The 22,573-nt window shown below is 38.1% G+C and overlaps 2 protein-coding genes across 10 annotated transcripts in view; one reads left to right on the plus strand and one right to left on the minus strand.

Annotated features, from left to right (window-relative positions):
* Positions 1-6,304, plus strand: part of CCDC88A (coiled-coil and HOOK domain protein 88A) — a 127,071-nt gene extending 120,767 nt beyond the window's left edge. For 6 of the 9 annotated variants that reach the window (XM_024752970.1, XM_024752971.1, XM_024752975.1 and 3 more), the window contains one exon: positions 78-1,952. In XM_024752970.1, coding sequence (XP_024608738.1) covers positions 78-1,073 — 996 coding nt within the window. In that variant the 3' untranslated portion in view covers positions 1,074-1,952. Of the gene's footprint in view, positions 1-77; positions 1,953-4,690; positions 4,791-5,312 lie in introns of those variants that run through there. The other 3 variants (XM_024752978.1, XM_024752980.1, XM_024752979.1) reach the window with 2 other exon arrangements.
* A 2,195-nt stretch (positions 6,305-8,499) lies between these two features.
* LOC112404814 (prolyl-tRNA synthetase associated domain-containing protein 1) lies at positions 8,500-12,388 on the minus strand. The gene is made up of 2 exons (XM_024752920.1): positions 12,242-12,388; positions 8,500-10,989 (listed from the first exon to the last, which is right to left on the minus strand). Exons 1-2 carry the CDS (start codon positions 12,323-12,325, stop codon positions 10,549-10,551), a joined length of 525 nt encoding a protein of 174 aa, XP_024608688.1. The 5' UTR covers positions 12,326-12,388; the 3' UTR covers positions 8,500-10,548.
* Between the last annotated feature and the right edge of the window lie 10,185 nt (positions 12,389-22,573).

Below are 22,573 nucleotides of genomic sequence, written 5' to 3' on the forward strand. Positions count from 1 at the left end.
TGTACAGTCTAGTGTATCACGAAAGTAAAAGCATGGCTGTATTCACTAATCTGCTTTGATTTTTTTTTTTAAAACAGATAAAGCCCTCAAGTCAAGAGAATCTTTTAGATGAAGTAATGAAAAGTTTGTCTGTCTCTTCTGACTTTTTGGGAAAAAACAAACCAGTTAGCTGTGGTCTGGCCAGGTCAGTAAGTGGAAAAACTCCAGGAGACTTCTATGATAGATGGACAACTAAGCCTGAACAATTTGTGAGACCTGGTCCTCAAAAGACTGAAGATACCTATTTCATTAGTTCTTCCGGAAAGCCTACACTAGGCACTCAAGGAAAGATAAAAGTAGTAAAAGAAACTTCTCTGTCACGACAATCAAAAGATAGTAATCCCTATGCCACTTTACCTCGTGCAAGCAGTGTGATCTCTACTGCCGAAGGAACTACTCGAAGGACAAGCATCCATGATTTTTTGACCAAGGACAGTAGACTACCTATGTCAGTTGATTCACCACCAGCTACTGCTGATAGCAGCATCACTGCAACATCTAGTGAGTACCGTTTACACCAGTGGTCCTCTCATCCACTTCACAGTCCAACTTACGCTGTAGGTTCTCAAGCACAAAATGATTTAGCTACAGACAAGCCCACGTCTCCATATGCCCAGGCCAGAAACTCAAGAACAGAAAGGTCACATTTTCTAAACCAAACTTTTGCCACTGTTAATATGTCTAATGATGCATTTGGAATATCAGCTAAAGATAGCATAGACTCATTTACTGTGGCTCATCCATCTCAGCCATTTTTATCCCTGAATACAGAATTAGTTAGTAACATAAGTGGGCTACCTCCCAGACCAGTCACCAGGCTAACTGACCAGGCTTCTGCTTCTTTGGATAAAGCTGCACAGGAGGATACTGAGCAGTTTTCTGATAATCAGAACTGCAGTAACAGTAACCCACAGTCTTCTGTAGTTAGCAATAATCTTATCACTCCTGCATGCCTCTATCCTGATGACACAGAAGCTGCATTGTTGGTTTCTGAGGATAATCAAACTGTTTGGTATGAATATGGTTGTGTATGATCAAAACTGCACAATATAATACTGATGTCATTTGATATGCACTGTGCTTCTCTAATCTGATTTGAAGAGCTGCTGTTGAAAAGTATCATTTGGCTAGGTTTATACTTTTATTTTTAAATTGTGGATAGTGTTCAGGTGTACATTGTGGCATGTATATAAATGTGATTATGTAACCACAACAGAGCTTGCATGAATTATTAATTGCATTGTACATTTTTTGCATGACTTTAAGAACCTTAACAATACATGCTCCTCTTTGACATTTCTCGTCACCTAATAAGAGATTGTTACTTTGATACCTAGAGGCATGTTAAAATGGCTGCATGCTATAATTACCAACAAGGCATTTCCAAGTCATATTTACTTCATTGGTTCCAAAAAAGAATGCTCATTGTCTCTCTTCCTCCCTTTGTTTCCCTTTCCCTTTCTCCTTACCTCTCTTCCTCTCCTTTTTTTTTTTTTACAAAATGTGCACTTCATATTGCACATGTACAGAATTAGTAAGGAAACTATGTTAAAAAGATGTCATTTTCTTTTGCCATTTAATTATGCCTTCTGGCCTGCTGTTTTATCTTCAAAGAAATAGTTATTAACTACTGCTCATATTTATAAAATTGTTCAGATTTAAAACTTTGTTAATACTTATAAATTTAGCGTAATTCTTTTTTAAAAAAAAACATCAAATTTAAATGTGACATACAGGGACTAGGAGTATTTGTATTCTATTTCTTCTCTGCACTTTTCTTCATCTGATAAGTATAAGAGCTCAAGTACTATCTTTCCTTCAAGATGACTTTTTTACTTGGCATCAGTTAACACAGTTTTTTTCAGGGTTTTTTTTACATAGAGTCAAAGAGAAATAAAGCAAATCATAATGAGTGTGTGAGAAATTTGCATTTTTACTTCTGTTCAAAAGGGGAGCAAGCTTATAAAGTGGTGAAGATTGTTACTTATATAATTCTATAACTTATTTATTACTAAATTATATATGTCCTTAAAACAGAATTTTCTAAAATGAGTACATTGTGCTAAAATAAAATGCAAAATTAGTATTTGTAATCACTTAAGCAAACAAGTATATTTTTAGTAGAACAAATTTTAGAAGTAAGAATAAATGCAAGTTCGTAACTAAAAATTAATCATAAAAGATAGAGAAAATATTTGCTAACTCTGACTTATGTCATAAACTTTAAAATTATCTTGCTGTGGTCATAGCACTTTTAAAGCAGAATCAGCTAAACTTCAATTGTTTTATTCCAGAATAAAAGAAACCCCAAGAAACCCATAACCCTGAATCACTTACTTCTAGAGAAGTATATCTTAGTTCTGTCTCTGAAATGTTTTTGCCATCTTGATTCAGCCTAAATATTACTGACAGTCATGCAGCCTGGCATCTAGAAGAAATGTTTTGAAATGTAACTTTAAAAATGGGGAGGAAATTATTATTTTGCACGTTGTATTAAATTATTATTGTTATTAATTGGGCGAAAGAAAACAAAATTTATAGAGAATCTTTGCTTAATGAAATGTGTATCCTGGCAATTCCCTGGCGGTCCAGTGGTTAGGACTCCACGCTTTTACTGCTGAGGGCCCGGGTTTTATCCCTGGTCACGAAACCAGGGATCCCTGATCCCGCAAACTGTGTGGCACGGCCAAAACTTTTTAAAAAAAAGAAAGAAGGAAAGACATTTGTATCCTTTATAAATTAAGCTATTCTCTTCAGTTCTCATAGCCAGCTCTTACTAAAAATGCTTATAATGCAGGTAATCAAATAAACACAATCAGAAATTTTTCATATTTTTTAGTATCTACATGAATACATCAGTCTGTTTGGTTGTCACTCGTTTCATAATCAGTCCGAACATTTCAAATGTCTTCGGTGTCCCTTTTTGCATAACCTGATAATAAAACTTAATGGTAAATATAGGTGAGATTACATGGGGCCATATATGATACAAATGTAATAATTAGTGTAATTTCCACATTTAGTCAAAGATTATTTCACAACCATTTCAACTTTTTAGATAAGTCTGGCCTTATACTTTGTTTAAAATATTAAATTTATTTATAAAAATATATTGAGAAATCATATGCTATTATAGTAAAAACTGATTATTTTAAAATATTAGACTTACAGGAAAGAAGTATTTCTAACCCAAATGGCTATAGTTATATATACAGCATGTTTTCCAAAAGAACATACACACTGTGCATGTAAGACAGATAGATACATACCATGTCCATGTGTCTTCATGTCAAAGAATACAGGTTAGACTTCCTCCAGAAACTGTCACCAGCTGTAGAGTCATAAAATTCCCCCCAAACACTATTTTACATGTGTTTCTTGATAGCACTTGAAATCAAATTTTTAGCAGTGAGAAGAACCTTAGAAATCATATAGTGTTTCCCAAACTTTAAAAAAATCAACATAATACTTTCTATGAATGAAATCTTACAAAGATGCCCCAATTTAAAAAAAAAATTTTTTTTTTTTTGAGATAAAAGTGAAGCAACTCTGACTCAGTTGAGCAGCTGCACTTTTTTTCCTCCAAGACAGCTCCATAAATACTCTAGCGGCTTCACAGATGACAGGCATACCTCGTTTTATTGCACTTTGCTTTATTGTACTTAACAGATACTGCATTTTTTTTTACAAATTGAAGGTTTGTGGCAACCCTGTGTTGAGCAAGCCTATCGGTGCCATTTTTCCAAAAGCATTTGCTTACTTCGTGTCTCTGTGTCACATTTTGGTAATTCTCAGACTATTTCAGACTTTCTCATTGTTATATTTGTTATGGTGATCTGTGATCAGTGGTCTTTGATGTTACTATTGCAAAATGATTATGACTTGCTAAAGGCTCAGATGATGGTTAGCACTTTTTAGCAATAAAGTATTTTTAAATTAAGGTATGTACTTTGTTTTTTAGATATAATGCTATTGCACACTTAATAGACTACAGTACAGTGTAAACACAACTTTTACATGCATTGGGAACTAAAAATTCTTGTGACTCGCTTTATTGCAATATTCACTTTATTACAGTGGTCTGGAACCAAACCTGCAATATCTCCGAGGTATGCCTGTATTAGTACCCCAGTTTTAGATGAAATTGAATAGCTTTCATATTCCTAGCTTAGATTTCTAGAAATTACACCCTTATTATTTGTGACATTGTAAATTTATATTGTTAAGCATTGGGTCCCCTTTGATCAAAGCAATTTTAGTTCTAACAGTGTAAGTAGGTATGTTATTTGCCAATAAAATATGCCTTGAGCCCTGGTTTTCTTAGTAAATAATACAATTATTTCATTGTGGATGTTTCTGCTGCTGCATGCAAGATTATTTTTTACTTTAAAACTATATGTGACCATTTGGTTAAATAAACATAGTAAGTAAACCTATCTGACACTAAGAGGGCATAAGTATATTACTTAATAGCTTTTAAAATATAAAAATCAGTCTTTAAGTGAAGAGATGTCTGTCGGATTAATAACATTTCCAGAGTTAGATTCCTTCTCCTTGCCCTACTCAACGAGAGCTCTTTAGTTTCTTACCTTCATGAATTGTATTCTGTTTAGCCTTTCATTAAATAACATGAAATGCTTTTCTCCTGCAGATGTGGACAAAGTACAAGAAAGCAGAAATTCAAAAAGCAGGTCTAGGGAGCAACAAAGCTCCTAATTCTATTACCCACTACATGACATGTGGGCCAAGTGGTGAGTTTCTTGCTTAAAATGTAAATGAGATTAATCTCATTTATACAAACTAACTGCATTAAGTATAAGAACAAGTGCACATTGCATTAACAGATGTAAATATTGCTTGCTTTAATTCATGACTTTCTGTCTTACTAGTAAATCAAGATTAGGTGAGTCCCAAAAGATTTTGCCCATCAGTGCAGGAAACCAATCTTTAAAAATTATTTTTCTTTTTTCCCCTCAATTTAAATTTGATTTTACTAATGAGTAATGTTTTAGAAATTTTCAGTTTGAAGTCTTTCTTTGTGGTAGGAATACAACTTCTGTGCAACATTCTTGATAATTGAGGAGAATAAATTAAATGCCTTTTCTATGAAGAGCCACTCAAAAAAAAATTGTCTCTGACTTTCTGTCACTCTCATCCCTATAGAAGTATCTGGTGCATGCTGTTCTTTTAGTGGTTGCTCTGTATTTTATATCTCTTATCTTCAAGCTTTTCTTATATTTTCTTTCTTCTTTCTACCTTCCAACTAAATACAGAGAGAAAAGTGTCCTTCAGTTTCTCAGTGTGAAGCCTTTATTTCTGAAGTAACAAGACACCCAACTATAGGAATCACTTTTTAAAATCTTTAAGACTTTAACAATCCTTCGTGACTAGAGCAGGAAAGAAATACAAACCTTCATTCCTTCCTTGAATCAAGGAGCACTACTGGAGTCAACTGCCAAAATTTTTAGAAGGTTTTGTGACTTACCGTACATTGTACTGTTAAGATCTACTGAATAAAGGATGTTCTCTCACTAAGGACCAAGTGTTTTAAGGTTTCAAGAAGTACTCCAAGAACAATATACTACTTTCATCATTTGTTTATGAATTTATCCATGTTTGCTTAATGCTTCTGCTAAGTATTAGTCTAAATCTAGCCATTTATATTTAGTTGTGTAAACCTAAATTAAATGCTGTAGTATGTTGTGGGATGTACTATATATCAAGATACAGACAACATTGTTTTGGCATGTCAGAGCCTTATTTGGTTAGCAGACTGCATGTGTTGGTATTCTTTTTTTTTTTTAAGCCTATTATTTTGATGCACTGCAAAAGAAATTCAGTTTATGAGATAACTCTGAAAAATCCATAATAAGATAGGAGTTATAAAAAATTTACAGTGATATTAATCTTTCCGTATCCCCCACTAGCAACACTAAGCAATTCACACATGGATCTAAGGTAATTAAAGTGTGTTTTTCTGAAACTTTTTTTTTAGTAAGATGGTTTTCTAGAAAATGGCATTCCCAAGATAAAGCTGTTGTGTTTGAACTCATTTCCCTCCTTTAGTACTGGGTTATGTATATGTTTGTTTTTTTAACTTGAGAGCTGACTGTTGCTTAAGAAGTTTTCTTATGGCAAAAATAATGTAAATAATTTACTATGATCTGCATTTTGCCAGGAACTCATTTATTATTAAGGTTATCACTTATTAATAAAAATTTTTCTGTTTTTGTCCTTTATAATACATTAAAGTTGGTAACTGTTATCAGTACTTTTGAAATATTTGTATGCATTTGTTACCTTAAACATTTGAAAGAAGCACAAAAAAAAGGTAAATTTAGTCAACCCAGGGAAACATCAATTTTTTTGTAGTTCCAATTTTATATCACAGTTTTATTTTCTTATGAAGTCAAAAAACTGCATTGATACTTACTAATGCAAATTCATTATTTAACAAATATCAGAATAATCTTAAAGGTCTGAAATGAGAAAGATACTAACTTTTTAATTCTAACAATATACTTCTTAGGCTCTCACTACCAGCTCTAAAAATCTTTTTGGAATAATTCCATAGCGTGTGGTTTATGAACTGTGTGTCTCATCACTAACCTAGTAGCCATGAGATACATGTCTCCATGTCTCCCTCTCTCCCTCCTTCCTCACACCTTTCTTTTTTTTCTTTCTCTTTCTGGTAGGCCAGTAACACTGCCGTGTTCATAGTCTCCTTTCAGAAAGACCATTAATGAAAATAAATACAGCATGTATAGTTGAAACTGAAATGGAAGTTAGAGAACCTGGACTTTGTAATGCCACCATTAACTTAGGTTTTGCCACCAAATAATGCTGTAAAGTTAAATCACTTTTAAACCCTTGGATGAAAGGTGCTATGTAAATGTAAATACAAAGGATTCTTACTAAAATACAAATATTGCACAACAGACATATTTAAAACCTATTCTCTAGACTTTGAAACATGTCTCCATCATGACTCCCTAGATTCAAGTATCAGATTGATAATGGGTATCATGGCAGTCTAGAGACACTTGCATGTAAAAAATGTAAATTCATCTTTAGGTGGATAAATTGAAAGTAAATATAGAAATTATGTTTTAGCTAAATACAGTGAGTGGGTAACTTAGATTTATATTAACTAGCATCTAATTTGCACAACTAGGACACATTCCAGGACATTTACTGAAAGTTGAAATTTAATGAGTAGGAGGTAGCCCAATGAGGGTGTATGATATCACAGCTTGGTCTCTACAGGACATTAATATCCTAAAATAGAGAACATGCTGACTGAGGCAGCACATTACTGCTTCCATTAGAAAATGCTTAAGGGTAGCCTATGAAGTACTAAACCTGAGTGGGCTGACCCTGAGAAAATGCAGCAAGACAACCAAGAGAATACTTGAGACTGCAAAAGTGGAATATTCTCAATTATATTAATCACCTTTTTCATACCATTTCAAGAAAGGATTAGATAACCCATGAATATTTTACCGTCTCCAAAAGATACTATCAGAAGCAAACTTAGTATGAAGTCATGCTTTTCCCTTAGATAAACCACTTCTGCCAAACAAAATAGTGTAGCCAACTAGAAACTAACTGGGGCCACTTTCCGGAATGGGGCCTGACATGCTTTTAATGATCTGGCTCTATTCTAAATCAATACCCAAACCCCCTCGGAAACTAAAGAATTTATATACAGGGTAATAGCTTCGGCCCAGAGGTCCAACAGAGTGCTTCAGATCTGGCAATGTGGAAATGTTCGGTCCAAGTTTTTGAACTGGTGGTTACCAAAGAGTACACAAAACAGGTTTGTATGTAGCACCTTTCATGCAAGGCATGGTAAAAGCCTATTTAAAAATCACTGTGCATATTACGGAATTGCAGCCACCTCACAAATGAAGTATTACAGCCTGCACTGTCTTAAAATTTTGTGTCAGGAAGTGAAAAAGATATTGTACCAAATCTGGAATTACAATGAGGAGTAATAATGTATGCTAAATGACTTGTATTTTAAGTTACTTTTTATGAGAGAAGTGAATTTTTGTGTTTTCTTTTCTGCTACACTTAGTCCTGAGATGTATTTTTTTCTTTAAGCCTTGAATGAATAATACAAAAGGAGCCCATTTTATAATATAAACCTTGATGTACATGTTGAGATATTTGGACAAAGAAAATGCCTTAAAAGGAATGCTTATGGATAAAGTTGCACTTACAACACCTTTAACAAAACGTGATTTCAAATTGTCTTTTTCTTTTCTACTAAGGGTTCTCTCTTTCAGTGTTTGCCATTGTACTTGTAACTGTTATTAAATATCAAATCTAATAATATAAAAGATGTAACATTTCCTTTAAAAGTAATGCTACTGAGAAATTTGGAGTTGAATGGCAAAATGTTTATTACTTGGCTATACCTAATATAAGCCACAGTTCATAACAAAAAATCCAGTTTATAACAAAACAGATACCATCATTTGGCCGATTTGTCTTTTTTAAAAAACATTCATTATTTTTCATTTGTTTTTAACTTTATTTCTCCTAAAAAAATTAAGTTGGTTTAACATTCACTTGTTAAACTGATATAACAAGAGGTGAATTTTAAACTAATATAAAAAGAGGTGATTTTTATAACAAGTGGTCAGCAATCATAACATATAATTTAGCCCAATATTATTCTTTCCTTTCCTTTTGCCCTAGAAAACCTATTTTATGTGTTTCATAACATATAACCTTGTTTAGATGATTCTGTCCTAATCACTTTGGGATGAGTATTGGAGGCTTTGGGAGAGAACTGAGAGTCTATCAGTCTTGTCAACCTCAAAATAGGTTTAAATACGATAATAGATTGTACCAATCAGTCTCTTTCATTTTCACATCTAGACTTTGGGAGGCGTAATGTTAGAGATGGCAACCTGCCTTGAGTCCTTGGGCAGGTCAGTCTTTCTGGGCCTGTTTTCACCATCAGGTGGGGAGGACAGTTAGACCAGTTATCTGAGGTCCTCGGTGTCTTTGATTCTGTTCGTTAAACCTTAATTTTATATGCAAAGCAACCTAAAATTTCCTCTTTCTTAGAGATATAGTACAAAGTAGGCAAAAACTAACATAGCACCTCAGAAATAAGGTTATCATTTATGGAAAATATTTCTTACTAACTCATCTCTTAAATCCATTCTGTATTTTATAAAAATTCTGCCTTGAGTAGACTTGTAGTTTCTAACCACATATATCCAAATATGACAAGTTTTTACTTTTGCCTTTCAGTAATGCAAATTGGTACAAATTAAGTACAATTTCTCTACCAGAAGCAAATTTTTTTTGAGTGTTCAACCTTAGGAAAATATGATTATCTCTCAAATATCCCACTTGATTGTACTCTAGAGGAAACGAGAATTTTCCTAAGACCTCTAGGCTATTTTGTAGCCTAGTCTAGTCAGACCCTCAACTGGGGTTTTGTTTGAATCTAAGTGAGGTGGAAAAGTACATCAATTTTCCTCTGTTTTTGATCTAGCCTCTATATGACAACTGACAATACATAATCCTGGGTTCTTATACTGCTTTAGATGCCACAGTTGAAAGGGGATAAGTAAAATTTAATATAGCCTAGAGGACAAAGGAACCTTGTTCAAGCATGTTCACATTTTGTAACCTCCAAAGACTAAGCAAATCCTTCTTAATGGCCTATGTATTTTCTGCTCCTGAGTTTTAAAATATAATTTCATTAGTATGATTATGACATAACATTTTCCATCCCTACTTTGAGTGTTTTTCTAGATTAAAATTTTCTAAAGATAGAATTTTATTTAAAAAATAGCTTATTTTTCACTGAAAAAAAAACCATTGGTTTAAAAACAAACACCTGGTAATAGGAAGGTTTTGCCCTTGCCCCCATGTTTAATTATATTGCTGGGGAATTCTTATTCCTTAATTCTTATTCCTCAAAGATAACCACTATTAACAGTTGAATATATTCCCATATTCCTCTTTTTTCCCCTGTATGTACACTGTCATATGTATAATTTTATATATGCTGTTTTTGCAGTTTGATTTTTTCAAGCATAATAAACACCTTACAGAAGATGTAATATAGTTACTCTTAGTTAACTAATCTTAGTTTTTATGTTAATTAATTAATTTAGGCTGCCACACAGCTTACAGGATCTCAGTTCCCCTGACCAGAGATTGCTCCCCTGCACCAAGGCAGTGAAAGCCTGGAATCCCAACCACTAGGCCACCAGGGAACTCCCTATGTTAATTCATCCTTAATTGTTGAAGGCATTCCGGTAACAAGTAATTGTCATGGGGGAAGGGGAGGGTGGAATCTCTCAGCTGACTAAAACTACCTCAATATATCTTTTTAAAAACAGCTCCTTTAAGATGAAATAGTTAAACAGCTCCTTAAGTAGTTTAGGTAGTCACCAAACCAAAGTGCTATATATATCTTACCACTTTAATGCTTTTTATAATTACAAGTAAGAAAAACAGCTTTCAGAAATAAATGTATTAGCCCAATTCGTTTTTATCAAAATTTAGTCTTATGGGATCGTGTCCTGTCTCCTTCACAAATGTGAGAAAGTCTTCAGGGCTCAATCCCATGGTTGCAGCATTGGTCATTGGATGAAAGTACACCTTTTCATGTCCACCTTCCAAAAAAGCAGAATCCAGAACAAATTTCACATCTCCATCATCACAGAAGAGTGCCAACGGTGTGGCACAGCCTTGGCCAACTTTCAGTTTTTCTAGCATGGCTGTTTCATCAGCAAACCGCAGATTTCCACTTCCAACACCTAACTGCTTGGCAAGATCATTTAAATTAATTTGTCTATCATGAAGAACTGTCACCAGCCAATAGTCTTTTTTCTTTTTGTCTTTAAGAAATAAGTTCTTACTATGTGCTCCTTTCAAATGTTGGATATGAGGCATCATTTCTTCAACTGTAAACACCTGTGAAATATCACATGAGAAGTTTAAAAATAATATGCATGTATACACACACTGCACACATACAATCTGTATATTGCCTGGTGGGTGTAAGGTTAGGGAGTACTCAATGACCTGGATTTCACTGGTAGAGATCCATCCCCAGCCCATTAGCCAATATATCTCATCTCAGGGCCTCAGGAAGTATTGACAGTTTCTCTTAGGCCAGTTCTCCATTCCAATGTGCAGGCCAAGGCTTCACACTCCTAAAATGTTTTTGTTTCTCCATTAAACTTTCGGTAAAGTTTATAGCAGCCCTCACAACACTGTAAATCAACTATACTCCAATAAAAATTAATTTAAAAAAGTTTATAGCAGCCCAGACTCCTATTCCTTGGCATTCCATTACATCCAGGCCATATGACGATCTCCACTCTATAAAAAGATAACCACAGAGAGGGAGTGAGGGCAGGGAATGAGACCCTAGACTAATATACAGAAAAAATCAGAAAAGCTGGCAATACGCGCAGTAAAAAGGGGGAGAGTATGTGGACTATAAGGGAGGCAAAAGGGTCAAAGAATATACTTTTGATGAATTTCTCTAAACTTGGAAGATCATCACCATATCTAGCTAATTATCATTAGCTGTTACTGAAGCGTTGGGCAAAAACTTTGTCCTTGCACCACTCAGGTTACGTACTGGCTCCGTCAGATATGTGCAAAAAAAAAAATATTCCCATCAATAAATCATGTTAAAAAATACCAAACTCTAACCTTGGCATCCTGTATGCACCTGCAGCCACTGCAAAGAGGGGTTTACTGCTTGGCAACTGACATACGCATAAAGTTGACACACTGACCAAACATCCCTAGCCAGTTTGAGATGCGCAAGTTCTCAATATGTTGTACTAGTTCTCAACATAAAAAAATCACTCCGAATCCCCGGGCGGTCCAGTGGTTAGGCCTCCGCGCTCCCACTTCACGTGTCACGGGCTGGATCCCTGGTGGACAACTAAGGTTCCGCACCCCACGTGGCGCGGCCAAAAAAATCACTCCAAGAAAACATGAGGTTTTTTCACAATAACAGCGTCCGAAGTGGAGAGGCCCTTGATGGTACTTTCAGGTCCCTTTCGTACTCTGGATCCCGGTAAATGCCTTAGAACGGAAGTTTCTGCGGCACATTACCCCTGGGACGTCTAGGCTTAGCGCCTTCGCCCCATAGAAGCTGCAGCAGAGCCCACCCCTTCCCGGGGTGGTCCCGGCGGGAGCGCCTCACCTCCGGGTGCTCCACGACCTCCGTACGGATGGCCAGGGCTTCGAGACGCTGCTCCAGCGCTGCCCGCAACTCGCCACCTGCCATGCTAACCTCGTGGCGCTAACGGACGCGGTGGCGAGAGGCCGAACGGAAGAACTGGGCGTGGTTTCCCGCAGTCCACGAACTGCCAGCCCAGACGGAAGTGCTTGGAGGGACAGGGGCGGTGCCGGAAGCCCAAGAGTGGGCGCTTTCCGGAGGCGGCGTTGCGCTGGGTTCGCCTCGCTTTCTCCCCGCGTGCTTGAAATTTGTCTGCGTCCGCAGAGACAGACTTAACTAGACACGCAGAGTTCCTTGCCCCGCGTCCTGCGAGAGGAAGGCGCCTGCCTTCTCACAGCCCTCTCTAGCCTCGCCTCAGGTTTCCTAGGTACAGCATATCTTCCATTTAAACAGAATCAGAGCCACATAGGAACTCAGCTTAGGGAGTGTTGGGGGAGTAATCGACTGGACGTGGGCTCGGCTTGACCCAGGAGGTGGACTGAGGCAGTCAGAGGCTCCTTACCCGTTCTGTCCTTGGAATGTACTTTCTGCCCTCTGTTCCTGAGCTAGGTGCTACTTGAAGGATGCAGCCTTGAGAGAGTAAGGTGTTATTGAAACCATCTGGACTTTTTTGGTAAGTGCAACCCCCCTTTCCCCGCTTAAGGCCTCTATATAAACTCAAGATTCTGGCGAGTGGATATCCAAGACAAACCACCTATGTAAGTTCCCTTGCTTACTAAAACTGCCACCTACCAATATGGAATGTCCTGCCTCTTCAGTCATTCTGTGACCTCCTAGGGTGTGTGTGTGTGTTGGTGTGGGGGCGGAGGTTTCACCTGGGGAATTACCTGAGGTCGTGAACCAACAGGGAGAGAAGGAGCCAAAATCCCTCTCCTTTTAAATAATCAGCTGTGGCAACCACAACTCTACCTTTTTCAGAGGCACTTTTCCTACCTCTTTGTGGGGTGTTTTCCACTATCCTGCAAAACCCTCACTCCCCACCTTGAACGAGGCCTGAAATTACACTAGAGTTTCACTTATGAGTTTAGATTAAGCCTCAAATTGTTACCAAAGCTGTTGCCCCAGAATCATACTCTTGTCCCGGGCTTGAATGGAAACCAGTTGCTCTTAACCTAAGTTTTGGGAGGAAGCTGCAAAGAAAAATACAAGAACTGGTTAGAACCAATTAGGCACTAGATAGCTGAAGATTTAACTTCCAGTAGACCTAGAGCCTCATGATACATTCGTTGTAATACCTAAGCATGCTAAATGACACACCGACCGGTGCAATGACAGCTGACAGTTGCCATGACAACAACCGGAAAAGCCCATACAAGGACCGAAAAGGAGAGTTGCATCAGTTCCAGGTCCAAACCACACCCCCGTTCTCGTATAAGTCATGAATATTCCTCCCACTCATTCCAATTCCCTCCCTTCTACCTCGATCCTCTTATAAACGTAGTGTCTCCCCTGGAATTGGGTAGAGAAGTTGATTTGCAAACGAGGTTTCCGCTTCTCCATTCTTTAGCCATTAAATAAAGCTCGTGCTGTTCCAGTCTCAGCATAGGTTTTGTTATTGGCTGTGTGAATCCGATCGGAAAAAGAACCTCCCTGACTAAGACAAGGGGTCTCGGTCTGGGCTAGGACCCCAGGGCAGGCCAAATCAACCAATTCAGGAATAGAATCCCAGATAAAACGTAGATATTCCTAGGGACGTTTAACTCTAGTAGGAATATATAATATTTAGGTCATTTCTGGGGTGCAAATTGAAGGCCTGGAGAGGAAGTCTCTTAAGAAGACACTGCAGGGACTTCCCTGGTAGCACAGTGGTTAAGAATCCACCGGCCAGTGCAGGGGACACGGGTTTGAGCCCTGGTCTGGGAAGATCCCACAGGTTGCGGAGCAACTAAGCCTGTGCATGTGCACCACAACTACTGAGCCTGCGCTGTAGAGCCCGCGAGCCACAACTACTGAGCCTGCGCTGTAGAGCCCGCGAGCCACAACTACTGAGCCTGCATGCCACGACTACTGAAGCCTGCACGCCTAGAGCCCGTGCTCCGCAACAAGAGAAGCCACCACAATGAGAAGCGTGGGCACCGCAGTGAAGAGTAGCCCCCACTCACCACAACTAGAGGAAGCCCGCATGCAGAAACGAAGACCCAACGCAGCCAAAAATAAATAAGTAAATTTATTTAAAAATAATAAAATATATAGGAGGATGTGCATAGGTCATTTGCAAACACTATGCCATTTTATGTAAGGAACTTCAGCGTCCACAAATTTTCATATCTGTGGGGGGGTTCCTGGAACTAATCCCCCTTGGACACTGAGGGAGGGCTATATCTGAGTCCTCACCCACATGACAACCTTGGAGGAAGCTGTGACAGAGCCAACTTCACGATTTCACCCAGAATTGGCCTTGGATAATACAATTTTAAAAGTTCTAAGCTTAACCCACCTCTTAAAACTATTAAGCCATGTTTTCCTTCAAACAGTCCATCCAGTTGTTTGATCCTTGATTATAGAACCAACAACAGGCCTCTGCCCGTGGCCACCTAAATTCAGGTCAACAGCAAAAGCAATGTACCACATTACAGAGTATTTAGAAAACTTAGATAAGGGGGAACGGATCACTCAACACATTTTCTCCATGTTTATTATTTTATTTCTCCATCTGTGAATTAGCTTCGTTTATGTCTTGGCTCATTTAGCTATGGAGTGAATGTTAATGGCTTTCACACTGGTTTACATGAGCTGTTTAAATAATCAAGTTATGTGCCTTTTATTTGCCATATATCCTCCAAATGGTTTTCATTTTTCCCATTTAAGAAGAGATTTTTTTTCCCCCCTGCACCGCGCAGCTTGCGGGATCCTAGTTCCCCAGCCAGGGATCGAACCATGGCCCCTGGCAGTGAAAGCCCAGAATCCTAACCACTGGACCGCCAGGGAATTCCCAAGAAGGGATTTTTTTTTTTTTTTTTTTTTTTTATGCGGAGCACAGGCTCCGGACGTAAAGGCTTAGTGGCCATGGCTCACGGGCCCAGCCGCTCCGCAGTATGTGGGATCCTCCGGGACCGGGGCACGAACCCGTGTCCCCTGCATCGGCAGGCGGACTCTCGACCACTGCGTCACCAGGGAAGCCCCCAAGAAGGGATTTTTTTAAAGTTTGGTTTTATCTACAGAAGTTACTTATTTTTGTGTAACCAAATGTCATTCTTTTTAAGTTATTCTGATCTAAGTATAGAAAGCTAACCTCCAGCAATAGAGTATTCGATCTATTTTCTTAATACTCAATTCATTAATTCATTTAAAATTTACTTTGGCGTATAAGATGTGGTGAGGCTCATTTTTTTTGCCAGGTTTCTGTCTAAGAATGAAAGTAGAAAGCATTAGAATACCAAAGACCACCTATATGAAGATATGACGTATCACAAATGACTGTCCTTAAAATATTTGAAGACTTTCAAGAATACCCAAATTCAATCACATTGACCTGAGCATAAACGGGAAAAAATTGGAATCTGATTGTGACTAAGAAATGTGAATCATGTCCAAAACTAGGGAAACAATTAACCCAGAATAAGGTCTACATGACAGCTACGAAGGAGGAACACAGAGGGGAAAAATTGACCGTGGCATCCAGCACATTGTCTAGGCAAATAGGGTGTTCTGATCTGGAAATCTCTTTGGATGAACTGCCATCCATCAGGTATGTAATGTGTGGATCCCTCCCCCGACCCATAGCCAATCCATCACAGTTCAGTTTCTTAAATCCTTCTTCTTCTGACCACCTCCATCACTCTAGACCAAATGACTATCATCTCCCCCTGGTCTACACTAATGTTCTCTTAATTTTAGTCTACCTGTGGTTGAATGACCAAGTACCCTGCTCCCAATGAGTCTTACCACCAAAGATTTTTATTATAAAATGAAGCTAAATCTGTCTATGGTAAAAGAACCTTATATCACTGTTTAGAAACTATCCTAACCCAAGTTTAATGCATATTTATATTTATTTATCAAACATACATGTCAGCATTGTATTAAATACAAAAGAAATGCTATCCTTCGCATAGTCCCTTGTCCTCAAATACAATCTCAAATTTACATTGGAAAAAACAACATGAAACATTAAATTCAAAATTATCAGCATGAACTTGAGAAACTAGACATCTAGTCACAGAACTTGAATATGAAATCTCATGATTCTAGGAGAAGGGGTAGTATCTGATAAATGGGGGTTACCAAATTATTTTACAAACAGGGGAAAACTTACTAAAAAGTCTTCTGGGGGAATTCCCTGGCGGTCCAGTGGGTAGGATTCTGGGCTTTCACTGCTGAGGGCCCACGTTCGATCCCTGGACCGGGAACTAAGATCCCATGATCCGCATGGCACAGCCAAAACAAACAAGAAGAAGTCTCCTGGCATTTCTCCAAAAACACACTGAGGGAAAGACTCTTATTATCCTTAGGAAGAGTGTGGATAGTTGACAGATAAGGAACGAATCTGAAAAGGAGATCTGGAAGATGGAGTTGTGCCAGGGTCCATGAAACAAGGGAACCTCATCTTACGTCTGCTTAAAGTAAAGGAACAGCTACAATTGTAGCCTGCCTGGCAAAGGAAATAAAAAGGCCAAAATTGAAAATATTTATCAACACCAAGGGGACTGGGCATCACTGCGTCTATTAGGTGAAGAATGTTAGAAACCCCCATAATTGCATAAAACAAAGGGCAATTCCAGGACAGGTAAGTTCAAAGCCATCGTAAGAAGCTGTGCATACCCAAAAAGAAAGCGAGGCAATTAAACAAAATGCTTCTTGCAATCTGTGTCTCTTCAACAAATCTTTTGGAACAACTCTATGTGCCAGGTACACTATGACACATCTACATGTGCCATGCTTTCTGCCCTCAGAGACCTTAAAGTCTAGTGAAGAGGACTGAAACATTCACAGAGGATAAATCCAAGAAAATATGCCCAGAGCAATGAGAGTGGCATAATGAGGATGCTTTGGGAGCCCAGAAGGGCACTAAGCAGACAGGGGTGGTATGTCAGGGAAAGCAGTAGGAGATGACACCAATTTGAAGGGATAAGTAAGAGCTGATCAGAAAAAAAGGGATCCAGCTGAAGAAACTCTGGAAGAATGGAGAAGAAGCATGACGTGTCCTGGGGCGTTATGATTTGGTGTGACAATAGAGCAGAATGAGAGGCCTGCCAGCAGGAGACGAGGCTAGAACTAGGCACAAAGGATCCTGTCAGGCTACGGAACCAGGAATATCCCACCATAAAGGGGCGTGTTAAATAAATTAGGTGACTCTTTCCTAGAGAATTCTATATTCTCAATCATACTCTCAATATTTAAGGCTATAGGGAAGTACAGTTTGGTAAATGGGGAAAATGAGTTATAGAAGGGTATAGACAATATGCCCCCAATTTTGCTTCAAAATACACATACATGTAGAGGAGAGTAACTTAAAAAAAAATGAAACCAAAAAAACTGTTACTAGCATCCTCTTTCTCTAACCCATTCCAGGAAAACTGGTTTCTAAAGGCCCGTGGAGGAGTATTCATCCCAGGACAGGAGACGATGGAGGTTAGTTCTTAGAGTAACAGAGGGGAAAGCATCTGCATCCAAGAGGAAATTTAGGTTTCCTAAGAGTCAGAAGAGAGGGTGATGACTGGGGTGGGGAAGATGGGACGGTGGAGGACAGTTCCTTTTTTGGCACTTCGTCCCTCCAGTGGGTAGCAAGTTGGGAACTTGCTGTCAGTGGAAGGCCGTCCACCTGGGGCAGCCCTTCCAAAGCACCCTCTGAGCATCACTGCTCAATGAGGAGCCGTGAAGAAGAGGACAATAATCCCACAGTCCAGTTCCCCGGCTTCTTCTAGGTTCCTGCATGATACCATGGAGAAGGGAGAAAATCTCAGTAATAGCCTCAGGTTAACTTTCCTTCCAGCTCCATCATGTGGGGAGGTGGGCCAGATTTAATTAAATTCAGTAAAATATGATTGAAGATCAGCTAAGTGCTCAAGGCACAGTGGTGAGCAAAACCAGACAGAGACACTGACCTTGTAAAGCAAACAGTCTATCGGAGGATACAGCTTTAGTCAAATACAGAAACAAATGCTAGGTTGCCTGGGTGACAAGTGCTAAGAAGGATATAATAGGGGAATCACATCTAGTTTAGGGGAGGGCAGAGTGGTCAAGGAAGTGAAGTTTAAGATCTGAAAGATAAGTAGGAATTAAGAGGGCAAAGCAAGGAGAGAAGAGTGTCCCAGGCAAAGGAAACAGCATGACACCTTGTGCAAGGGTGGGAGGAAGCAAACCAAGGCAGAGGTACTGAAAGAGGTCAGTGTGGTTGGCATGCAAAGAGCACGGGGACTGGGGACATTGCTCATTTCCTACACACTGGAGCTGGGAACTATCAATGAAAAAATTAATCACTAGTCAATCTAAGAAAGACATGGAAACTTTTATTCGAGCCAAGCTGAGGATTATAACCCGGGAGGCAGTCTTTCAGAAAGCTCTGGGGACTGTTCCAAAGAGGTAAAGGGTGAGGCCCGTACGTATGATTTTGGCAAAGTGGTACATGCCATCAAGCACTCATCTTAGTAGAAGGTTACTGCTATTCGAGAGGAAGAGATATCTTAGTTAATGGTTTTAGTGCTTTTCTAAGTATGGGAAGATGCAGGAAACTAGGTTCATAAAATTTTCTCCTGAAAAGATCTGTCTGAGGGCCAGTTCTGTCAGTTTTCCAGTATACAAAGTGTCTCATCCTGATCTCCACCCTGAATTCCTTTCAACTGTAGGTCAGCGACTGCAGTAGCTAATGACTTGATTCTTGTAGAACTGGACGGTGGGCAATACTCTTTATTTGACAGTCCCCTCCCTTTGGGTCTTAATTTTGAGCAATGTTTGGAAGGCATTTCATGACAAGTTTGCCTAATGGCGATTCCCAGGCCAGGTGAGGACTTCATTGATAGGCCACTCAGCGTGCTACTATAATTGGACTAGACCCTGTTAACAGTAACCAAAAGCCTCTGGACTGCCTGTCTTACTGGTCTGTTATGGTCCAGGAAGTGGTTCCCTCTTGTTGCTTCTTCTCACATCTGGAGTTACACTATTACAATCACTGATCTTGTGGAACTATGTGTTTGATCAATCATTTCAGTTAGCCTAATCATCATTAGTTTTATCTGAGGCTCGTCACACATTTGGTAATGCAAGAAACAATAATCTTGTTAAATAGGCAGAATACAAGTAATATAGCTAGTTACATTAATAAGGTCACAAGTAAGTATTTAAGCTAAGAACGTCCTTTAAGTGTCTCTTCTGCACCAATCACTATCTTTAAGGGAAATAGTATATTGGCATTGTTCACCAAAGATGTCTGCACATAACAGGTGAGTGGTGGGTCATTGTGACCCCTTACAGGATTGAGGAAGGAATATTATCTTCTGAGGAGTTACATGGCTGGCCCCAAAATAAGGAAAATTGATCTTCATGGTTGAGCAGGTATTTCTGCCACTGGGGAGTTCTGGTTAACACATAATGCAGGGGCACAATGCACACTAGAAGGAAGGTAGGAGGCCAGAGAGTAGATTAAAAGTTTTATGTTTAAATTTTTTTTGTCTTGCCTTAAAATGTGAATTTTTGTTTCATCAGAACTAAAATGCTTACCTGCTGAAAAATACACTTCTTGAGGCGGTTATCTCCAGCTAATAACAGGGAGGGGGGGATCAATAAGTTAAAAATAAAGAAATGTAAACCAAATCTGAAAAAGATCCAAAAATGTTATTAAACAAACAAAGGGAAATGTAAACTGTCTCCACAATTAAGATCACGTGAGGGTATTTTCAAACGACTTCAAAAGAGAAGAAAGTTAAGGTATAAAAAATTTAATAAGTGGGCAGATGTAATATAATTACCTCCAAATTAAAATATGAAATGGGTAAAGATGTTCACTTTTCTCGTCTGGGAAAATACTGGTTTCATACAAAAAGAAAAAAGCACATTCAGTGTGCAGTGTGAAAAAAGCACATGCAGTAAGCAGAGAAGTAGCAGGTTTCTTTCTTTTGTTCACTTTAAACACTCATTTAAAATTAAATAGTCATAAGGAAGCTTTACTTTGGACAAGGAAGTATCTCCAGACACTGCTGTGAGTCCCAGGTTGTACTGTAAATACCTGGTGAGTAGCTCCGACCTCCTAACCCTGAACCAGGTGGAACAGCAATTGCTGTGATTCAGGAACCCCTGCAGAAGGAGGCCAGGCCAGCAAGACATGCTCTGAGCTGCTCTTCAAAGCAGTCTTACCTTTCTGGACCTAGTGAACCACTAAATGAATGAACAGAGACTTTATACTCCTTGTTATTACATGGTCTGTAGGTGGTTCTCACAGCAACCCAAGAAAACTGACTTCTATACAAAAGTACTATGGGGTAGATTATTTTTTCTTACTTTGCATGTGGACTGGGGAATATTTTCTTTAGGGCTAGCATTTCAGAATAATTAGTTTGATTGGATTAGGTTTATGGGAACTACTTTGGAATTTCTGTCCTAGTCTTACTGGCTAAAAAGAGAAATTTCCTGTGATTTTAATGTGTTAAATTAACTTGTAAATTGAATATATTTGCATAAATTTTAATAAAATCTAAGTTTGAGACCAGATTACTCCTGATCACATATTATTCCTCTACCCTTGCTGATTTGATTTACCTATTTATGATAAGTGCTGATTTCAGTAAATATTAATAAATATATTTTTGAAAAGTATGGGGTATAATGTAAGGACAAAAAGAGCCAGGTCAATCAGAAACAAACTCATATTCAGCATTTCTCCAAAACATAAAGTAGCTTTCTTTTTCTGAGTGTTAAAAAACTGTTTAATGTTTTTTTAACAAGTTGTATGTTTATTTCTTTAAATAAATGTTTTAAAATCATACTTTAAAAAGAAACACAGAAGATAAAAAGATACATGTTTATTGAAAAAAAATCAGACCACACAACAAGATGCACAAGCATTTATGTCACAGGTATATATACATATATATGCACACCACATGTATGATGTGTATGTATACTCTATATATGCTGTTTATTTCTAGTTTTATCTGATTATATAACATATGATATTTTATGATCTTTCCTTTTTTCACCCAGTAGACATCTTTCCATGTCAACAGAGAACTACATTATCACTTGTAATGGCTGTATAGTTTTCATTTATTCACCCAGCTCCAAATTTGGGAATGTCCAATGTCCAATGACTTATATGTTAATAATTTCCAAATTTTTCATAGTATTATGAAGAAGGCTACGGTAAGTATCTATAGTTCTATATCTATATATCTTTGCATAATTATTTCATTTATTCCTTAGAATAAATCTTAGAATCTGCAAAGTTACAGTTTATACATTTAAATTGATAACTGTTGTCGATTGCCATCCAGAATGGTTTTATAAATTTGCAGTACAAGAACATTCCATTCTCCACATCTTTATTAGCAATTATTTGATTACCAGAGTCAAAATTATTAAATAAGCAAACACGCGTTTGCACTGTGTTTTTAAGATTTAGGAAAAATATCAATATCACTTTTATGTTTACTGATGTAGGATGGTATGTCTGTACTTGTTAAATATCAACTTAGTACCATAAAGATAAAATATAAACTTCTCCACTAGAATGTAAGGAGAATTGCTGGAGAGCACAGTGATTTTTGTCTGCTGTCTTTGCCAGTGGCAGACTGGTTCCCCCGAGGGAAAGGAAGTTGAGTTGAATGTATGCTCAATTAGTCTTAAATTTAGTAAATTGGACCCATATCCTCGAAATCAGAATGAGTAAAGAGGCAGAAAAAGGCCCAAAATCGCATGAAATGAGCTCCTTTCACAGAAAAGAACTTCAAGAGTTCAAGAGTAGAGAAGAGTAGAACTTCAAGAGTAGAGAAGAAATGCTCCCAATTTACACCATTAATTGATCATTGATTGCTAGTTTTCCCAGTTATAGCTATTTATTTATTTATTTATTTATTTATAATGTCTTGACAGTACAAACATTTAAAATATTTATGTATTCTAATCCAGGTTCTCAAAATGTAGTCCTCAGACCAGCGTTACTGTCATCACCTGAGAATTTGTTAGAAATAAATTCTCCTAGCCCACCTCGCGCTTACAGAATCAGATACTCTGGGAGGGTGGGCCAGCAATCCGTGCTTTATTCAGCCCTCCGGGTGACTTGATTCCTGCTCAAGTTTGGGTATCACTCGTGTAACTAATGGTTCTTTCCCCTATAGTTTCTAAATTTTGGGGGGGGGGGCCGCA

This window comes from Neophocaena asiaeorientalis, unplaced genomic scaffold, assembly GCF_003031525.2.
Source record: "Neophocaena asiaeorientalis asiaeorientalis breed wild unplaced genomic scaffold, Neophocaena_asiaeorientalis_V1.1 scaffold100, whole genome shotgun sequence".
Classification (NCBI taxonomy): Eukaryota; Metazoa; Chordata; class Mammalia; order Artiodactyla; family Phocoenidae; genus Neophocaena; species Neophocaena asiaeorientalis.